Source organism: Leptidea sinapis, chromosome 13 (genome assembly GCF_905404315.1).
Source record: "Leptidea sinapis chromosome 13, ilLepSina1.1, whole genome shotgun sequence".
NCBI lineage: Eukaryota > Metazoa > Arthropoda > Insecta > Lepidoptera > Pieridae > Leptidea > Leptidea sinapis.
In genome coordinates, this window is record NC_066277.1 from 8,781,708 (window position 1) to 8,801,440 (window position 19,733).

The window sequence follows — 19,733 nt, forward strand, 5'->3', positions numbered from 1 at the left end:
GCGGGGAGTGTTCCGAAGAGCTGTCTGACCTGGTTCTTGCCGCCGAATTCCACCTTCGACACGACACGCCACCAATTAGAATATCACCCCTTTCTTCCACGTACGACCAAGCTGTGGAATGAGTTTCCTTGTGCGGTATTTCCAGGATGATACGGCATGGGAACGTATCAACAAAATTGCGTACACTCTTTTAAAAGACCGGCAACGCTCTTGTGATTCCTCTGGTGTTGCAAGAGAGTGTGGACGGCGGTGATGACTTAACATCAGATGACCCGTACGCTCGGTTATCTATTATAAAAAATCTGTTTGATACCAATCCAAGCTGTAATGAATCTGCAGACATAGAGCAGAACATCGAACAAGAGGAGCACTCAAACAAATCGTCAGCGGATCTCAGGATAAGAAAGACGCAGCACTCGACGCTGTCGCGCAAGTTCGTCGAGGTGATGACGGAGTACAACCGCACGCAGACCGACTACCGGGACCGCTGCAAGAACAGGATACTGCGGCAGTTGGAGATCACCGGGCGCGCCACCACCGACGACGAGCTCGAGGCTATGCTGGAGCAGGACAATCCGGCAGTCTTCACTCAGGGGGTGAGTTCATTGTACTGTCACTAGCTGTGAAGTAATACATAGAAAGACTTTCCCGCTGCTGACACTTATGACTACATTTCGGGCGTGCGACTATTTTAGCAGGACGGCGGTGTCTTCTTTTCCACCCCGTGCAGCCTGAGCTGGTGCGTGTATATCACTTCACTTGTGTTATTAAATTTGTCCAATATTTATCAAGTTGCACACATTTGCTCCACGCGGTTTGGCAGTAAGATTCCTAGGGTTGCTGGCACACTGAGGCTAAAGTGTCCCAGTTTTAAATGATTAAAACAAGTGCATTTACATACTCGACTCCTGCCAACTTTAGTTGCCCTGCAGCATTAATGCACTCCAAACGTTCGGATGAATAAATGGCTCCATCTACAGTATCTACTTTACAGTTGAAAACCTGCTCAAACCCAATAATTGCATATTAGGAAATTCACGGAGTCGCTCTTTCAAATCTAAACAATTTGTTATTTTAAAGAGCCACAACCTGAGAGTTGAACAAGACATACTAAGATTAACGTTCGATGCGTCACTCGGGCGGTTGGCTCAGTTTGTAAGAGCGCTCGGTCGGAACCTGCATCGTCGATACATTTTGATTTCAATTTTAATTTGTACATTTAAGACAAAACGTCTTCAAATTCAGACCTACTGAGTGACGACTACGCGATGTGATCGTGGTCTGCTCAGATCATATTGTCACAGTTACAGAGATTGAACCCTTGAGCGTAATAGGGACGAGTTTGAATGATTTTTAAATACGTAAATTCACCGATAAAATTCAGATGAATTCGCGAGCAGCCGTTTCCCGTGTTTGTCGTCAGCCAATAAAATTTTTAGCGCCAAGTGGACGATAAACACCCCTCGACCTTTTCACTGTATTGCCTTTTCTGTCGGCATTCGTGCACTGGAAGCGACGCTTTTATAAAAAGCCGAACTTCAATATATTAAATATCCAAGTTAATGCGTAAACCGTAAAGAGGGTCGCGTCCATGCATTTAGTAGACCATCTGAAGGTTTGACCAACGTTGCCAAGGACCAAGATTTTGAAATCTTAAACGGGTGCCATTTTTACAAAAGCTTTTAAAAATCACAGCGTTAAGAGTCCGACACGCAATTGAATTTGTGATTTTTTCAGTCCTTACGAGTACCTAAATGTATATTAAGAATTAAGCCTTTCGAGTTTATTTTTGTCTTACATTTTGTTATCACACATACACAAATGATCTTTTTTATAAAGCATCTCATTAAGAAGAGTGGCAATGATCTCAACATGAACAGCTCAATTTTTCTTTCTTCTAATCTACCTGTTCTGATGTATCTGTTTCTTATAATCTACGTTGTTTCGCTCTAATCCCGTCAGCGCGAGGCAGTTCTCCCACCGCCCGCAATGACCCAGAAGAAAGTAGATCTAGAAGCTAAGAACGAGTCCGCGAGCTAATAGTGGACGGCAGTCTCACGTACCCTCCCCCGCAACACCACCCGCTACCCGCTGACATCTTTAGTACCCCGTCCCCGCCACCGTCCGTCGCCCCGTGAGACGGTCGCGCACGAAGTTGTCGGACTATAGAAGCGTCTGTAGTTCCGATAGATTTTGCGAGTGGAGTAGAGCGACGAGCGTTACTCTCGCTGTATTTGCTAATAACCGTGGGAGTCGCTTGGCGAATTTTTTGACGGCCAAGCGAGCAATCGAGAATTATTATTATCTTTGATAGCTCTTGTCGCTACGACATATCAGTAGATACAGCCCTCGCCAGTATTGTGAACAGTCGGCGATCACCTATTTGTGTCTCTTTTGTTCACACGGTATCTTTTTTTTATGAAAATAAGGGATGAGATGAGCAGGACGTTCAGCTGATGGTAATTGATGCGCCCTACCCATTACAATGCAGTGCCGCTCAGGATTCTTGAAAAACCCAAAAATTCTGAGCGGCACTACAATTGCGCTCATCACTTCGAGACATAAGATGTTAAGTCTCATTTTCCCAGTAATTTCACTAGCTACGGCCTTTCAGACCGAAACACAGTAATGTTTACACATTACTGCTTTACGGCAGAAATAGGCGCCGTTGTGGTAGGTACCCATAATATAGCCGATTTCCTGTGCCAAGAAGCCTCCCACTGGTATTGGGTATCTATATCTGTTGTACGTTTCTTGACCGATAAAATAGTTTTTAGTCAGTCCATTCCTCGCCGGCGCGGGTGTTTGGACAATCGCCTATGAGTTCAATTTGGTTACTTTCCTAGTCTATTAATCCAATGGAAAATTGTTATATATTTTCCGCATGTAACTTATCAAAATCTGGATCTCCTCTCATAATTGAATGTTAGTCGAAGGTCAGGGAGATTACGTCAATCTCAATAGAAACGTAATCCGTACATGTGACGCATACTAAGGTTACTCCAAGTACACTATTACGTTGTCGCAAAAACTATTACGTTTCCGAGTTTAGACCTCTGAAAAGGTTAGGCTGGAGATATTATCTACACTAGTTCACGGTTCAATTCGCCTGGAATACTTCTGCCAACTCTAAATACGCACACGTATATAGGTAAATATCCGGACGACTGAGCCTTGCTCGGATTTTTAAGAATGTACAAAACTTGAACCAAAAAAAACTAATAGGTCATTTGTATTCGATCCGGGGTCTTCCTCTTTCCGGATAACCCAATGTCCCATCTGAGCTATTATAGTCTTGTATATAGTGGCGAAATTATTAACTTTGTATTCTAATGTTATTCTAGCTGTTTCTCATTAAAACACGGATAAAACTACATTTTTTAAATTGAAACCTAGCTAGATCGATTTCTCGCTTCCGAAACTACCTGTATACTAAATTTCATTAAAATCGTTTACGCCGATTCCGAGATTCGGATTATATATTATATACAAGAATTCAATCATATACCATCCCCGCCATTTGGATGTCTGGCGGTCTGTACAGTGTGGTTTTATCCCGTTATAAGCCTTGTCTGTGGATTCAAAAATACACAAAAACACACAATTTCAGTGATATAAACATATAGCATAAAACTCTACATTTAAAATTTTAATAAACCGTAGGTACATTTGTCGTTTATTCACATTTTCCCTGCTTTTGTGAATAGTATGATAAAACAAATAAAATTTGAAAACAAAATTTTATGAACGTTGCGGTACTCGAAACCACGAGGTCATCCCATAAGTGAGGGTTATCACTTTAAAAACATAACAAATTGTTTAGATTAACAAGAGCGAAATCTCAAGTAATTTTCCTAAAATGCAAATATTGGGGTTGAGCAGGCTATCAACTGTAAAGTAGATCCTGCAGATGAAGCCACAACCTGAGAGTTGAACAAAGCACACAAGATTTCATGACGATACGTCACTCGAACGTTTAGCTCAGTTGGGGGAGCACTCGCACGGAACGCGAGAGGTCGTGGGTACGAGTTCCGCATCGTTCATAAAATTTTATTTGTGTATTATACTTATAAGTGAGGGTTTTTTTTTAGCGTACGGGTCACCTGTTGTTAAGTGATCGCCGCCGCCCATACTCTCTTGCAACACCAGAGGAATCACAGGAGCGTTGCCGGCCTTTAAGGAAGGTGTACGCGCTTTTTTTGAAGGTACCCATGTCGTATCGTCCCGGAAACACCGCACAAGGAAGTTCATTCCACAGCTTTGTAGTACGTGGAAGAAAGCTCCTTGTAAACCGCACTGTGGAGGACCGCCACACATCCAGATGGTGAGGATGATATCCTAACTTGTGGCGTGTCGTGCGAAGGTGGAATTCGGCGGCAGGAATTAGGTAAAACAGCTCTTCGGAACACTCCCCGTGATAAATGCGATAGAAGACACACAATGAAGCGACGTCTCTACGCAACGCCAAGTGATCCAGCCGTTCACAGAGTACTGGGTCCCCGACAATTCGCGCTTCTCTGCGTTGCACGCGGTCAAATGGATCGAGCTGATACTGGGGTGCGCCAGACCAGAGATGACAGCAATACTCCATGTGTGGCCGGACCTGCGCTTTGTACAGCGCTAGAATGTGGGCCGGCTTGAAGTATTGCCGTGCTCTATTAATGACGCCCAGTTTCTTTGAAGCCAATTTGGCTTTGCCCTCCAGATGGCCACGGAATTGGCAATCGCTCGAGATTTCGAGACCCAGTATTCCGATACTAGGCGAGGCTTTCACGAGGTTATCACTTTAAAGACATAACAAATTGTTTAGAATAGTATGGTAGTAACCGAATGGCGTGTTTACAATTAACTATATTGTTATGTATTAAAACATAGTACTCATAGATATATACGTGATATATATCGTCACGCAATAAGTTGTCTGTTGCGGCGGGTGTTTCATAATGAAGATACGGCTGAATCGATAAGAGCACACGTCACCAGCTCAGCACTGCATTTGTAATTTAATTAAAATTGTAATTTGTATAAATACTAGTCGTAGATCAATGTCAATTTTATGTTTCTTTTGAATAATGTACAACCCATGTATTACAATAAAGGTAATGCTTTCATAACTTTTATTACATAGGTAGATATATATATATATATACTAGCTGACCCGACAGACATTGTTCTGTAGATAATAAAAAAAATACTGTTTTGTAGGAATTTTCCAATAATATTTCAAAACATCAAGAATTATTTCGTAAAAAATGCTTCGTATTGTTATAATGAAATTGTTTCACAGCGGAACTGTCAAACCGTGCATCACTAAATTCTCCCATAGAAAATATATCCATACAAAACAAATATTGAAAATATAAATAATTATGGGTCCCAAATCGAAATAAAGACTATCCTATCTCTCAAGTTGGACCAAACAGCACACCATGAAGTAATCCCCATTAAAATCCGTTCATTAGCTTAGGAGATAATATAGGGGATAAGATATGATAAGATAATAAAGGGGATAAGATATACACAGCACTAATGTTGCATAATAAGTCATCTGTATAGCTACAGATATACTGCTATAAGATTAACCATATATATTTATTTTTTAATTATTTATTTATCGCGTGCGCGAGTAATGAGCATGTTGGTGATGCGAACCCAAAGATTTTACCCTACCAAAAAGTCCTCAACACGGCTAAGGAAGTTTTCAATTCAATAACAAATAAATGGATATCTTTCAGATAATAATGGAGACGCAGCAGGCCAAGCAGACGCTGGCAGACATCGAGGCTCGGCACGCGGACATCATCAAGCTGGAGACGTCCATCCGGGAACTGCACGACATGTTCATGGACATGGCGATGCTCGTCGAGAGTCAGGTCATACATCTAATGTCTATTCCTACTTTTTTTCCTACCATAGCTAATAATCGGGCACTATACTACAACAACCCGCATCTATATCCTATCGAGAAAAAACAGCGGACACTTGTACCTACTATTTTATTTCTGTTTGAAGCGTGGGGTTGCAGGAGTACAGGCACAATATGATTCCAAATTGCCTTTAAAGTAACTGGGGATCGTTATAGAGCAAGGCAATGCCCATATTCTAGCCCTCTACAAAGTGGTGCACCCCAGAATCAGCTCAAACCATTTGACCGCGTGCAAAACAGTGATGCTCGAAAAATTAAGTAGGGACTACCGCATTTATGACGCGGGGTGTTCTGAAGAACTGTTTGCCCTGATTATTGTCGCCGAATTGCATCTTCGCACGACACAAGCCCAATATTGGGATATCCAAATATCTTGCGCACCATCTGGATTGTGTGGCGTGCGGATTTAAAGGAACTCACCGCACAATCTAACAAAATTGAAAATCGAGCGCTCATATAAAAATCGCTGTCTGACATCACATTGTCGCTATTATTGGAAGATGATGGCTCAACCGATGAACCACATTCGTCATCTGCCCATCAGAACAAGTATGAATGTATACTTGTTTCGTCATCCTTCCAAGTCTTGCCATAAATTATCTTTGGGGATAAGATCTTTTTTCTAGCGCATAAAATATTTATTACTGTAGTGTTACGTAATGGCAGTTTGTTAATTTTTATTGTAACATTGGTTATGGCCTGACTAAGTAATATGTAGCTGTCTTTACCTACACTAAATATGTAACACGATAATGGAAATCCTCTCGTAAGGCAAGTACAACGAGGCTTGGCGCGCAGATGGCATGACTCATGAAGCAAAGTTTTGAAAGTTTAATGTTGTGTATTAAGTCAGCCATATTATCTTGTACGTGTATACCGACATCTGTTACAGATGGACAATTTCATATATTCGTAAATTGTTACAAGCTCTTTACGATTTGTAATGTGGTATTATTGCGGATTGATGGTAAAGGAGGATGGCGAGAATGCATGTATTTTGTGACCCACTGAAAGAAGTGGCGTAGATAATGGAAACTTATCAATAATTGTAGAACGAAACAAAACTAACAAAAAAGCAAATCGTAAGTAAGTCTAAAAAAGTGGGAGAATAAAGGTATACCTCAAAGTAAAATATAACCTAAAATTATTCATCAATATCTATTGTTCAATCAATCATTTGTGTGAGTGCGTGTGTACCTATGCCTAATTACTGTCTGCCAAAAGATAATATAATATATATTATGTGGAAGGTTGGCCAGCGAATAATTAAGGATTCACATTTCATTCTTTTTTCAAGAAGGTATCGAATCCTATAAAGATACTTACCTACTGATTTTAATATCAAAAACCGATAATAATCTTATTGAATCTTATTTTGAATTTCTTACTATTGAATTACTGATTTGAGTAGGTATGGATAGTTTGATGGTGTCGGAACATCCATAATATAAAAAATGGCTGTCATGTCAAAAAATTGTAGATGTCAATTGCGCAAAACGTTCCGTTAGTGCAAGATTACTTATCCTACTAATATCCTACTAATATGTGAAAGCTTGTATGTCTGGATGTATGTTTGAACTTCTTGAACGCAAAATCTACTGAATAGATTTTGATGAAACTTTACAATAATATAGCTTACCAGAATAACAAAAAGGCTATAAATTTATAAAACTATAGTGTGAATTATACAAAATATAAAAGAAGTGTGATTGTTACTAATGAATACAACTAGCGCCATCTCTTATCAACTAGCAAGCACAAGATCAATACAATTTATATGGCAAAACAACGTTTGCCGGGTCAGCTAGTTTTTTAATAAATTATAATAATTTATTACTTTCGACTCCCATATCTTAGCGCCTCAATAATTTTTGTATAAATATTGTATAAACTTTTGTTTATAATTAATATAAACTTGTTTTTGTACGATGCTTCCTTAATTTTTAAATTATGTAAGTCCATTTTCGCCATCCTCCTTAAATTAAATGATGTAACATGCAGATGAGTCAGATTGCTAAGGGATATGAGATATTACTAAGCGTTTAATTACGACGGTTATGTCACTGTTAAAAGATAAATTATTTCCTAGTATTAAAGTCATTACATACAATATCTAAAAATTGTTTTCTACGGTAGACTTACAAAAGAAGCAATATAGAAGAAGAAGAAGAAATAAGAAGAAGAAGAAATAAGCAATATAGCATTTCAGAAGACTTTTCTAATATAAAATACCCATTACCACAAAGTGTTGATGGGAAACATAATGTTAGTTGAGTTATAGAACAAATACAAAAAGCAAACATGATATTCATTAAGATCTAAATAAATAATGTGTTGGTATTTCGAATGTAATGAAAAAACACTCTTAGACGAGCGTCAAATAGTTGTATTTTTGATGAGCAGAATACTCGATTAAAAGAGTGACATTGGAAAATACGAAAGTTATGGTATTTGATTGATTAGTGATCGCACACGTGACGACTAAAATTACATTAGGGTGTTACAAATATTTTTGTGTTTCAAATAGATTCTACGTTATTCAATCTTTAGTACCATAAAAATACATCTGAATGTTTTGCAACAAATTTGACGTGAATCCCATATTGTTCCATAATCTTGATGTTAGTTGGTCATGTAAACAAATGTGCTGTTGGCAACCTGAACCAATTGACGTCGATTAGTTGAGAATGTATTGTTTAAATTATTTTATGTTGCAAAATCTCGCTTAAAAGATGAAAAGTAAAATCTTTGAATTGAATTTATGGATTGAAATCAGTTGACTTCTGTTTTTTTTTGTATCTATATTTTTTCCAGTGGGAGACTCCTGTGCACAGGGTGCTGGCTAGATTTTGGGTACCACAACGGGCCTTTTTCTGCCTTGAAGCGGTAATGTGTAAGCATTATTGTGTTGCGGTCTGAAGGGCGCCGTAGCTAATGAAATTACTGGGCAAACGAGACTTAACATCTTATGTCTCTAGGTTTAGAAGTTTTGAGGTTTTTCAATAATCTTGAGTGGCACTGCATTGTAATGGGCAGGCCGTATCAATTACCATCAGCTGAACGTCTTGCTCGTCTCGTCCCTTATTTTCATTTAAAAAAATCTAGAGTAGCCTAAATGGCCTATTGTACAAGTTGTATCTGAGTCGATAACTGTAAATGTGTAACGCTTTGTACTGGCTACAGGGTGAGATGATCGACCGCATTGAGTATCATGTAGAGCACGCTGTTGACTATGTCCAAACTGCCACACAAGACACAAAGAAGGCACTCAAATATCAGAGCAAAGCTCGGCGGGTGAGTCCTAGTTATAACAGAGTCATTTCATACGTTTCTAATGTGTCTCTTGTTTTGTTTTGTTTCTCCCGCCCTCACTCTCCGCATCCGGTATCCGATCCCTCGTTCCCACATTGTATGTTTTCGTGAACGGCTCAAACCACCCACCCTTTGTTATAACCTTGACAACTCGGTGATTGGTTCACACCACTGTTTATGTTTCACCCTTTTAATGTGCATTGTCGACTTGGCTTTCATTGTTCATGATAACCTTCATCTAACAATACTATCACTCAATGGAAATGGGCTTCTCAATAATCTACTTGTGTTTTTCACTAACGTGTACCGTTTCGATGTGTGCGTAATTTGCCTTATGTATTTTGTTTATGTTTATATATATTTGTTATGTAATTACTATTGTAACTAACACTGTCTCGCTTCTGTCTACGTACTAATGTTAACTAATCTGTAATCTAACATTTAAGTCATCAATGTTCGTGCTCTTCATTCTCGGTACTCTAATACGCTGTCGGCATTCTTCGTTCCGGACTTCTAACACTTCACCTTCCCGTTTAGAATACCTTCGGACGGCTCCTGTAACAACTAACGCGGATAACCTGTAATCGTATGAACCAATCGGCCGTTTACGATGTGCGATAGTGAGTCCCGTTTCCTCCTAGCGACCTTGACCTTAGCGCGAGCAGGGTGAACTGATAGATCGCATCGAGCACCATGTCAGTGAAGCGACCGAATACGTGGAAACTGGCGGCGGTGAACTGGTGCAAGCACACATGTGGGCGAGAAAAGCGCGGAAGGTAAATCAAATGAGGGGCTGTAGCAGTGCCAATAACCGAAACTATGCTATCACCTACAAACTAATTGAACGTATATCATATATTGCGAGGTGATGTGGGAGGTCGGATCTTGGAAGTCTTTATCGGGGGAATTTCTTCCGGGTTGTTTAACATTTCTCTTTCAGACAGCTTGTTTCTGCAGTGTTTTAGAATAATTTTGCATGATTTCAACATATTTTGTTTGTACTGTTTGCGCGCGAGTTGAATGCAGTCGGGGCCTGAGGTAAAGAGCGGGAACATCTCCCCCGCTGTCCGCACGCCTCGGCTCCCGTGCGTACAGTGTAGTGCTATACCGTAGCCAACGCATACCATGTTATCACGTTAATACTAAACTTGCGATGCCGTGTTATTTTTTTATTCTAATGGTGACTGATCAGAGACTATCAGGTTCCGTTCGAAAAAGAAAAGTGTATGTGTACTTATGTATGCACGCAAGAAGTTATACTTCTGTGGCCTATCAAAGCAAAAATACTTAAAATTATTTTTTCCTCGAACCATTCTACGTATGTAGCAATTGTAAAAATCTTGCAACGATAGCTTTGACAATTAATTATTAAATAACGATAACGGCTGTACGGGCTTGAACCCTTTGCCTATCCTAATAATGGACGAAGAAACCAAAAAGGAACCAACTTCAACCTGTTACTTTTGTGTAACAGTGATGCGCGCGCATCTAGAAATTTCACTCTCATCATGTTTTCATAACGCGCCTAAAGAAGTATAACTTCAAAAAAAAGTTTTATTTCATCGTCAAATAGGAGAATTGGCGGAAAATGTTTTAGCCACACTCATGATAATGGTAGCTCACAGCACACACATTCCTGAACTCTGCATTCAACTGGCGCGTTGTCTGTACTAATGGTATTGAATATTTGTAACTGCAATATGCATGAAAACAGCGAATTAAATGACGCTTATTAATAATTGTAACTACACATTTTAAGAGACTAATTTATATTATATTATATAGTTTGGGCTATAGAGCTTTATCTGTGCTTGAATGGTGGTAGTGCACATAAAATATAACAGTATATATATGACATATCAGGTACATATTACATAATATAAAACCTCTTTTTGTTGGATTTACGGCAACAATGATTTGTGAGATTCAATTAGTTCTTTTTAACATCGAACATCGAGGCATAACATTTTATAAGTATTATTTTACGTTGTCCATATCTAATATATAAAATTCTCGTGTCATGGTGTTAAACTTTGAACTCCTCCGAAACGGCTTGACCGATTCTCATGAAATTTTGAGTGCATCATGTACATGTAGGTCTGAGAATCGGACAACATCTATTTTTCATCCCCCTAAATGTTAAGGGTGGTCCACACATTTTTTTTTTAATTTTTTTTTACTATGAGTCAGCATTAAAAAATACATGCAACTTCAAATTTTCACCCATCTACGATCAACAGTTACTTTTGTATCGCGATTTTAATATCGGCAATACAACGTTTGCTGGGTCAGCTAGTATAATCTAAAACTCTTTAAAAAGCTTTGTATTTCAGACAACAGTCAGATTAGAACTATTCCGTGAAGTTAGTCTTCTAGGAACTTTTTTTAAATCAAACTTCAAACACACGAGGAGAAGAACCGTTACACTAGAATCGTTAGGCTTGACACTTAATTTACGTGACTCAGCTGAGAAGAAGCCACAAGAAACTCAGTAAATATTACACACTGTGGGCTTATGGTAGCGACGCAATGCTTTTAATTATTATAGAATTATTGCTTTGCATATTTGTCGCGCGTTGTAACAGGGATGGAACCGAGTCATACTCAACTTCTTGTGTGACATTAGCAATCATTCGTATATTTCACGGACTTTTGTTTGGTGATTTTTGAAGTGAAACTTCTTTATTGACGTATTAGAGAAATTTTATAACGATGTCGTCACGATTTTCAGTTACGCGCCATGTTGTTTTTTTATTATTTAGAAAAAAATGACATTAGAAACCTCAATATAATTTTTGAAGACCTATCCATAGATAGGTATGGGTTTGATGAAAAAAAAATTGAGCTTCAGTTCTAAGTATGGGGAACCCCCAAAATTTTTTTGGTTTTTTTTTCTATTTTTGTGTAAAAATATTAATGTAGTTCACAGAATACATCAACTTACCAAGTTTCAATTGTATAGTTCTTTCTTATTGTTTCGGAAAAGTAGCTTTGACATACGGACGGACAGAGACACATGACGATTAAAAAGGCATAAAAGGCATTTATTTTCTCAAAATTGATTCCTTTAGAATTCTTTTTGATGTCATTTCTAATAACTACTAGATACTACTACCGCTTCGGAAACAATTGATGGCGCTCTGAGAGAGAAGAAGCGGCGCAAGAAACTCTCTCAGCATTCTTTTTTTTTTGCGCTCTTTTCAATAAAAATATACAATATTGTACAGTCATTTCTAACGCTATAAAATAATCACAGTCTAGTCCCAGGCTGTCCGATCATTTAGATATTCAGCAGTGGAGTAATAGGATTTACGACTATAAGGCTTCCGTTTTTTTCCATTTGGCTACGGATCCCTAAAAATGATATGTCATAAAGAAGTTTCAGTTCTTACCTGTGTACTCTGGGTACACACAGATATTTTAAAGTTATGGTTACACTTGATGTCACTAAAATGGCTGACTGTCATAATGCGCGGCATAGACCAAGTATAGTAACCAGACATGGGATTGGCGTGGCCAACATGAGACAGATAATCTTAATATATATAAATTAGGTGACACGTTGTTTGTCCGCAATGGTCTCCTAAACTAATGAACGGATTTAAATTGGGTTACTTCATGGAGTGCAGTTTAGTCCAACTTGAGAGATAGGGTAGTTTTTATTTCGATTTGGAACCCATAATTATTTTTATTTCCAATATTTGTTTTGTGTGGACATATTTTCTATGACAAAATTTATTGACGCACGGTTTGACAGTTCTGCCGTGAAACAATTTCATTACAACAACAGTGAGCATATTTTACGAAATAGTTCTTGATGTTATGAAATATTATTGACAATTCATAAAAAATCAGTATTTTATTTATTATGTACAGAACAACGTCTGTCGAGTCAGCTAGTATCCTATATATATATAGATACAATAGGTATATAATATAACACAAGTGTTCCTTCACTATCACTTTTACATTGTAAAGCACAACATCGCACCATATTTCCTTCGATTCTACTTAAAATTGTCACTGATGTTGAATAAATAGTGGATATTTCAAACGTTTCACAAAAATAATAGCTATTTTTATAGACGCAAAATGGATACAAATAAAAGTAAACAAAATATCTGTGCAGCGCTGTCGAGTTTGTTTAGCGCACCGGGTGTGCTGACCTTGAAAAAAACCGGCACGCATGGCGAAACAAAAAATCTAATCACTCTATCTCATTTCTTTACATAAGACTCGCATAAGTTTTTCTTTTTCTCGTGTGAGTGAGACGGAGGCTATCAATCAGTCTAGTTACTATACTTGGTCTATGATGCGCGGGGATAATCTTATTATGTGGTTTAAGTATCCTTGTCAGGCCGTTGATCATATGCCTTGGTCCTTTTTCCACCATGATTTAAATTAAATAAGATATTCAGCTTTTATAATATCATTTTAATATCATTTGACTCATTTATGACTCATGCAACATTGCCGTTTAAAAGATATAGTTTTGTTTTGTTCAGTTCAAGTTGAACTAAACTCTGTGATTGCCGGATCATTTATTTTGTTTTTGTTTTTACTTTTTCATTGCAGTTAAAGATCTACCTGATAATATGCCTGTCGGTTACTCTGGTAATACTTATAGTGGTAGCAATAGTACTCGCAATAGTCTACTTAACGTAAGGAGTAACTGCGGACGGGAACTTTGACGTCATTGATGTGATGCCACCTCTACAATATAAACAGTTCAGTGTGTTGATCATTGGTAATATTTTCAACTTAATAATATGGATTTATATCTGATATTTACACTTTGATGTACCGTAATTATTTGAGAGTTGATTTAGTCTTACTAATGTAAAAGGGTCGAGATCTATACGCTTGTCAAAGTGGAATGTAGGCGAAGTATAACCACTTGGTTGAAATCTATGAATTATGTTGAAATGTAAGAACTATTCAACTACACGGAGTAAATTTTTATGTAATATATAATAATTATTACTGCCTTACGGAAAGTAACAATGACACACACGCACATATATACACACACACACACACACACACACAAAGACATCTTGTCCGTTTAATATTTTTCTTTTGTTATATCATATTTTTACTGACTTAATTTTTGATCCCTAGTTTTTGGTAATGTTAATATTAATTGATATGGCGTGGCCTTCTAGCACAGGTGTGCCTCACTTAATAGAAGGTTACATACACTATTATGTTTGTACCATTTTTGTTACTGAATTACATATTTTTCAAGGAGGCCGTGATCCCCTAAAATTATTGTGCAGCTCACAAAGACAAATAATTTTTGTAATGTAAAATAAATAATTCTATATATTATAGTGTCCTACTGTCCTTGAAGTAGATACTATAGAAGAGAGACAATATTGTAGTGGTGTGTCTAGTGATGATGTTACGCGGTGAACGATATTGATGCGCAGGTCGCAATTATTGAAGTGATTGCATTCAATTGTAAACGGCAATAGGGCTTACAATAATGACTCAAATTTTAATCAAATATATCTTTATGTTATATCAATGTTATAGATTATTATTTATTTTCAGCAAGAAATTTATTTCTAAAAATTGCAATAAAATCTTGGGACATTCAATAATTGCAGCGTCGCCATTGGTCAGAGCTAATGTGACGTAAATGTCTGTGTCATAATAGCAATAAACAAATAATTCTTTGACAACGAATTCAATTTTAATTGTTGCGGCTAATATTATGTCACTTGAAGTGATGCAAGTTGGCAGGAGCTTACCTTCAGCTTAAATTAAATTTCTTTAAATAACTGTTTTGTCGTTGAATACCTTTTGTACACAATTTCCATTAATTTCTTCTGTTGTACGCTGAAACATCTCCTTAAATTCAAGCTATAAATATATAGGCTTATAACGAATAAGTTTTTTTTTGTAAATAATGATGACTACCTTATTTTCTACTTAGGTATTCACAACTTATGAGTACAATTATTTATGGAAGTAATAAAAATATAATAAAACTTTCGGCAGTCGATTTCCCCATTTTTATTTGTTAAATACTTATTTCTGATTTAAATTGGTACAATAACATCACACAACATTACATTGTACATGAAGGAGATGATAATGATTTTATTCTTAGATCATTTATACATCTAGATAAACTATGAGGTTGGCAGCTAACCTCTATTTTGAGCAATGCACGCACACTAACACAAATCGCGAGTGTAAGACGTAGCTTCTCACGCGCACAAAAGTAATAAACCTGGCCTCTATCCAGACGTATAAATTATCTAAGATATGTACACATTGTATTAAAACGTATTAATTTTATATTTATAGTTGCACGATCCACGCCAGGCTGTTGTATGCTTTTAGTACTAACAATCAATTAATAATCCTATTAACATGCAATTTTATAGTATCGCCAGCATTGTGTTTAACAATCCTTAATCAAACTCTTCGCTTTCTAACAAACGTAATCTGGTATGTAAATATTTTAATTTTATTATTACTACAATTCCGTACAATAGTCTTACATTGTACAATAATTTATTTAATCTTCTCTCTAGTATTTACCTGCGAGATTGACCGAACGATTCATATAGCTTTTTTTTTACCTTGTCATTACAGAAAAAGGTCTTCCTCGTTATATGCCTGTCCGTTACGCTGATTATAATTATAATAATACTCGCAGTCCAGCTAGCGTGAGGAACGCCGAACACGGCGGACGGGACCTATGACGCCGTGACGTCACTACTATGAACTATTCACAATGATTCAATATCTTTGAATCAAAGCGAACTTTGAAAAATGCATTTGGCTCAATATTGTATGGCTAATTGAATGATGATTTATTATAAGGATATTAAACGAAATTACCAATTTGATTATCGAATGACGATAAATAGCCGCTTAACTATCTTCTGAAGTTTCGTTCGTGGCTTTCAGTGCGGTTTAGTTCACTTCTGCAAAGCCAACAGTGTACCTGGCTTTTGTATACAGAGCACCCAGTGATTTTAATTGTACAATGCAATAATCTTCGCGGATATTGAATATATGTAGTTGAATTATTCTACTACCCTCAAAGTGGAAAGTAGACAATATTGCATCGTGTCTAGTGCAATAAGAAGATTGTGCTTAGTTTAAGCTATAAATGTATATAGTAGTAATGAATTAAACACTTGTTTGTAAATATTTCTTTCGTATAGTAATGGAAATATCTAGTTTTATAGTTTATTCTATTTCTTTTTTTTTACTTAATATAAACGAAAGTTGCCTAAAAACTTTATATAACACAAAAAAAAATTTGAAAAACAAAATTTTATGAACGATGCGGGATTCGAACCCACGACCTCCGGCGTTCCGTGCCGGTGCTCTAACCAACTGAGCTAACCGTTCGAGTACCGCCTCGTTATAAAATACTGTATGCTTTGTTCAACTCTCAGCTTCGAATCCCACATCGTTCATAAAATTGTGTTTTTCAAATTTTATTTGTGTATTAATCCTAGAAGTGAGGGTTATCACTTTAAAAAACATAACATATTGTTTACTTTATATGGTGCACAAAGTCTGGTATTTTTTTTCTTGTCATACACCTGTTTTCCAGATGCTTAGAAGTAATGCATACCAAACTCATACAATTTAAAAGTATGAATAACATTGCAACTAAAAGATAGATCTAGTTAAGATAATTTCATTCACTATTTCCGTGTTGACATTTATATATTTAATCAGTTTCCTTAATTACATATTCAATAATATATTCGATGTTATAACGGCCGTTCACAATATTCAGTCTGTCTCCGGTTGTGGCCTACTTAAGATAAAAATCGTAACTATCGTTGACTTTTCTATCCCTGTAAACTTATTGACGGTAACTCACCTTGAGTTAAGTTTCCGTCCATCCGTACACGTAGTCTGTCTGTGGGACGACGTATAGCTTACCAGCGATTGAAGTTTGTATGGAAATTGCAATTCACGCGTCCCAATATAAGGCGATAAGAATGACTTGTCGGGTATATTGGGACAGCTTCAGATAATTGACAGTTAATTACTGACAGTAGAAGATAGTAATATATCTCTATCTGTAGATAGTATATTGGGAACGGCCGTAAGTATTTAAATTTGATCATATGTCACAATTCAAACCTTGTTGATGGAATCTTTCATCTATATATATATATATATAAGAGATTTCCACGTACTCATCACGATATCTCTGGAACCATTAGAGCTAAAGACTTGAAATTTGGTAGGAATATTCTTTTCACCGAGTAGAGGTCAGCTAAGAACGGATTTTCCAAAATTCCATCCGCAAGAGTTATTTTTTATTATGCACAGAACAACGTCTGTCGGGTCAGCTAGTTGTCAATATAAGTAAAAATTTTGCTTTTAATTTCACATAACAGGCAATAGAACTGTTGTAGGAGAAACAGGTTAGAAACGAGTAAACTCAATTATATTTCATGATACAAGCGTGCATATAAATTGTTCTAAAAATATTTTATTTTTAACTTCTATACCTTACTATCTATATCACAAGCAGTATTAACAAATGGTTAGTTTTAGTTTATTTGTTACAATGTTCTTAAAAGTTTATTGTATTGTCACTTTTAACTTAAACCTATTCGTATTGTGAATTTAATCACACTTTCATCTTCAGAATTTATGTTAATTGAATTAATGTTTGCGATCTTTATATCCATAATGCATACCTAATTGTATATTATAGTTATGCAATATACCCTCAAACTCGATTGATGAATGTGATTATTTTGGAAATGTTACTTAAAATAGCTGCGTGGAACTATTTGTCATTCAGTATGTTATTATTAATTAATTAATTGCGATTTACCAGTAAGTTCTAGGGTTTCATACTAATAAACGTTTTATTCTCTGTCATATGAACATTTTCCGGGTCATTATAGGAAGGAAAACGAACAAATGGCGTAAAGTGCTTATAACATATTTCAGCTTAATAACCTTGTCTGCGTTTACATCTCTGTTGTGCGGAGATGCGTAGGGATGGATATTGTGTTTTTTTAAGAATCAATAGAATCACTTAATTTACTATCTTGTGGAAACAAACACAGCCATCGTTACGCATCCTTGCAAATCTATCGGTGGAAGCGCGCCCTGTAAAACTCCCTCAGACGACAAATGATCGTTGGCACATTATAATTACGTAATAAAAGGAAACCGGATGTCACAATGGATCGATAGGTATACAGATCCAGGGAAAATGTTCTTGAAGTACTTATTGTTGTTTATATATAACCCCGCGCGTGAGAACAGGCACAGAACATTATCATGTTAATGTATACGCACAAGCGTCACCAAGCAGTCGTTAGTTTGCAAATGGAACTTTTGATTGGTGATTTTTGTGGTGTATGCGCAGGGATTATATCCACCTATAGAACTTAAAACCCTGTAGACTCCTAATAACTATATAATCGCAATGCATACAGTCCACGCAACCGAGTTAGCGGGCGTGCGGTACTGTGTTCTCATTGGTCAGATTATAATCACAACATGTCGTAAACAATCGCTATTGGCTACTGTAGTTTTTTATGAGATTTGTGTTAATGTGTTATCTTTACCAATTTATTAGGTCTCTACTGGGTTGCAAGGTAAATGTAACCACCTGTCATCATAATATGTTTTGTTTAGTTGGAGTTAAACGTTAATTAACGTTATGTTTATTCTTACACGTATTGTCTTGCTTCGTATAACATGCATTTAAAACGAACATTGCCAATGATTCCTTCGACTTATTATTTCCTAATTATATTTACTTTAGTTACGTTGTTATGGTAAAACGCACATACTATTGTTGAATCATCTGTGATTATATTGTTTTGTGGGAGAAGCTACATTTTGTTCATTACAACGGGCTAGATTGCATTGTAACCGTTACAAAAGATCGTACAGCTAACAATTGCCTTAAAACCTTAGGGCGCGTCTATATCGCTACTTTAACTCGGATTAGTTAATATTAAAAAAGTGAAACCTGTACATTAGTAAAATAAGTGTAATAATAACTTAATAACTTAATAAATTAATTTATTATCAGTACCGATAATAATAAATTATTTTCAACCGTTTGTTTTTAATTCCTTATGAACAAGTGTCTCAAGCATTTTAACCGAGTCCAATTATATCGATTTCACTAGCTCACTGTAATGAATGAACTATAGGTAATAGTGATTAGTACTACGTACGTCTTACAATAAGTTACTGAAATGGAGACTGCGAGACAATTTAATGCCATTTTCGTTATTATTGAAACTATTATGTGCTTCATAATACAAGTGTAACAACACTTGTATTTCTTGTTTATAAATTATTGTAATCAAGCTTATGTTGTAACGAAAGCTGGTGTTATTTATAATGTTCTGTCGACTTACAATCATTGTAAATAGTATGATCGTACTTTTGAAGAATATATTTATTTATTTTATTTTCATTTACTTATTTTATTTTTATTTTCCTTATTTTCTGGTTCTGAGGCAAATGA

At 36.5% G+C, this 19,733-nt stretch overlaps 1 protein-coding gene across 8 annotated transcripts in view; it reads left to right on the forward strand.

Annotated features, from left to right (window-relative positions):
- LOC126967578 (syntaxin-1A) overlaps positions 1–19,733 on the forward strand; it is an 83,542-nt gene that overhangs the window by 55,729 nt on the left and 8,080 nt on the right. For 3 of the 8 annotated variants that reach the window (XM_050812110.1, XM_050812112.1, XM_050812111.1), the window contains exons 5-7: positions 340–596; positions 5,736–5,873; positions 9,110–9,220. In XM_050812110.1, the coding sequence (XP_050668067.1) occupies positions 340–596; positions 5,736–5,873; positions 9,110–9,220 (506 nt within the window). The other 5 variants (XR_007730035.1, XR_007730034.1, XM_050812108.1 and 2 more) reach the window with 5 other exon arrangements.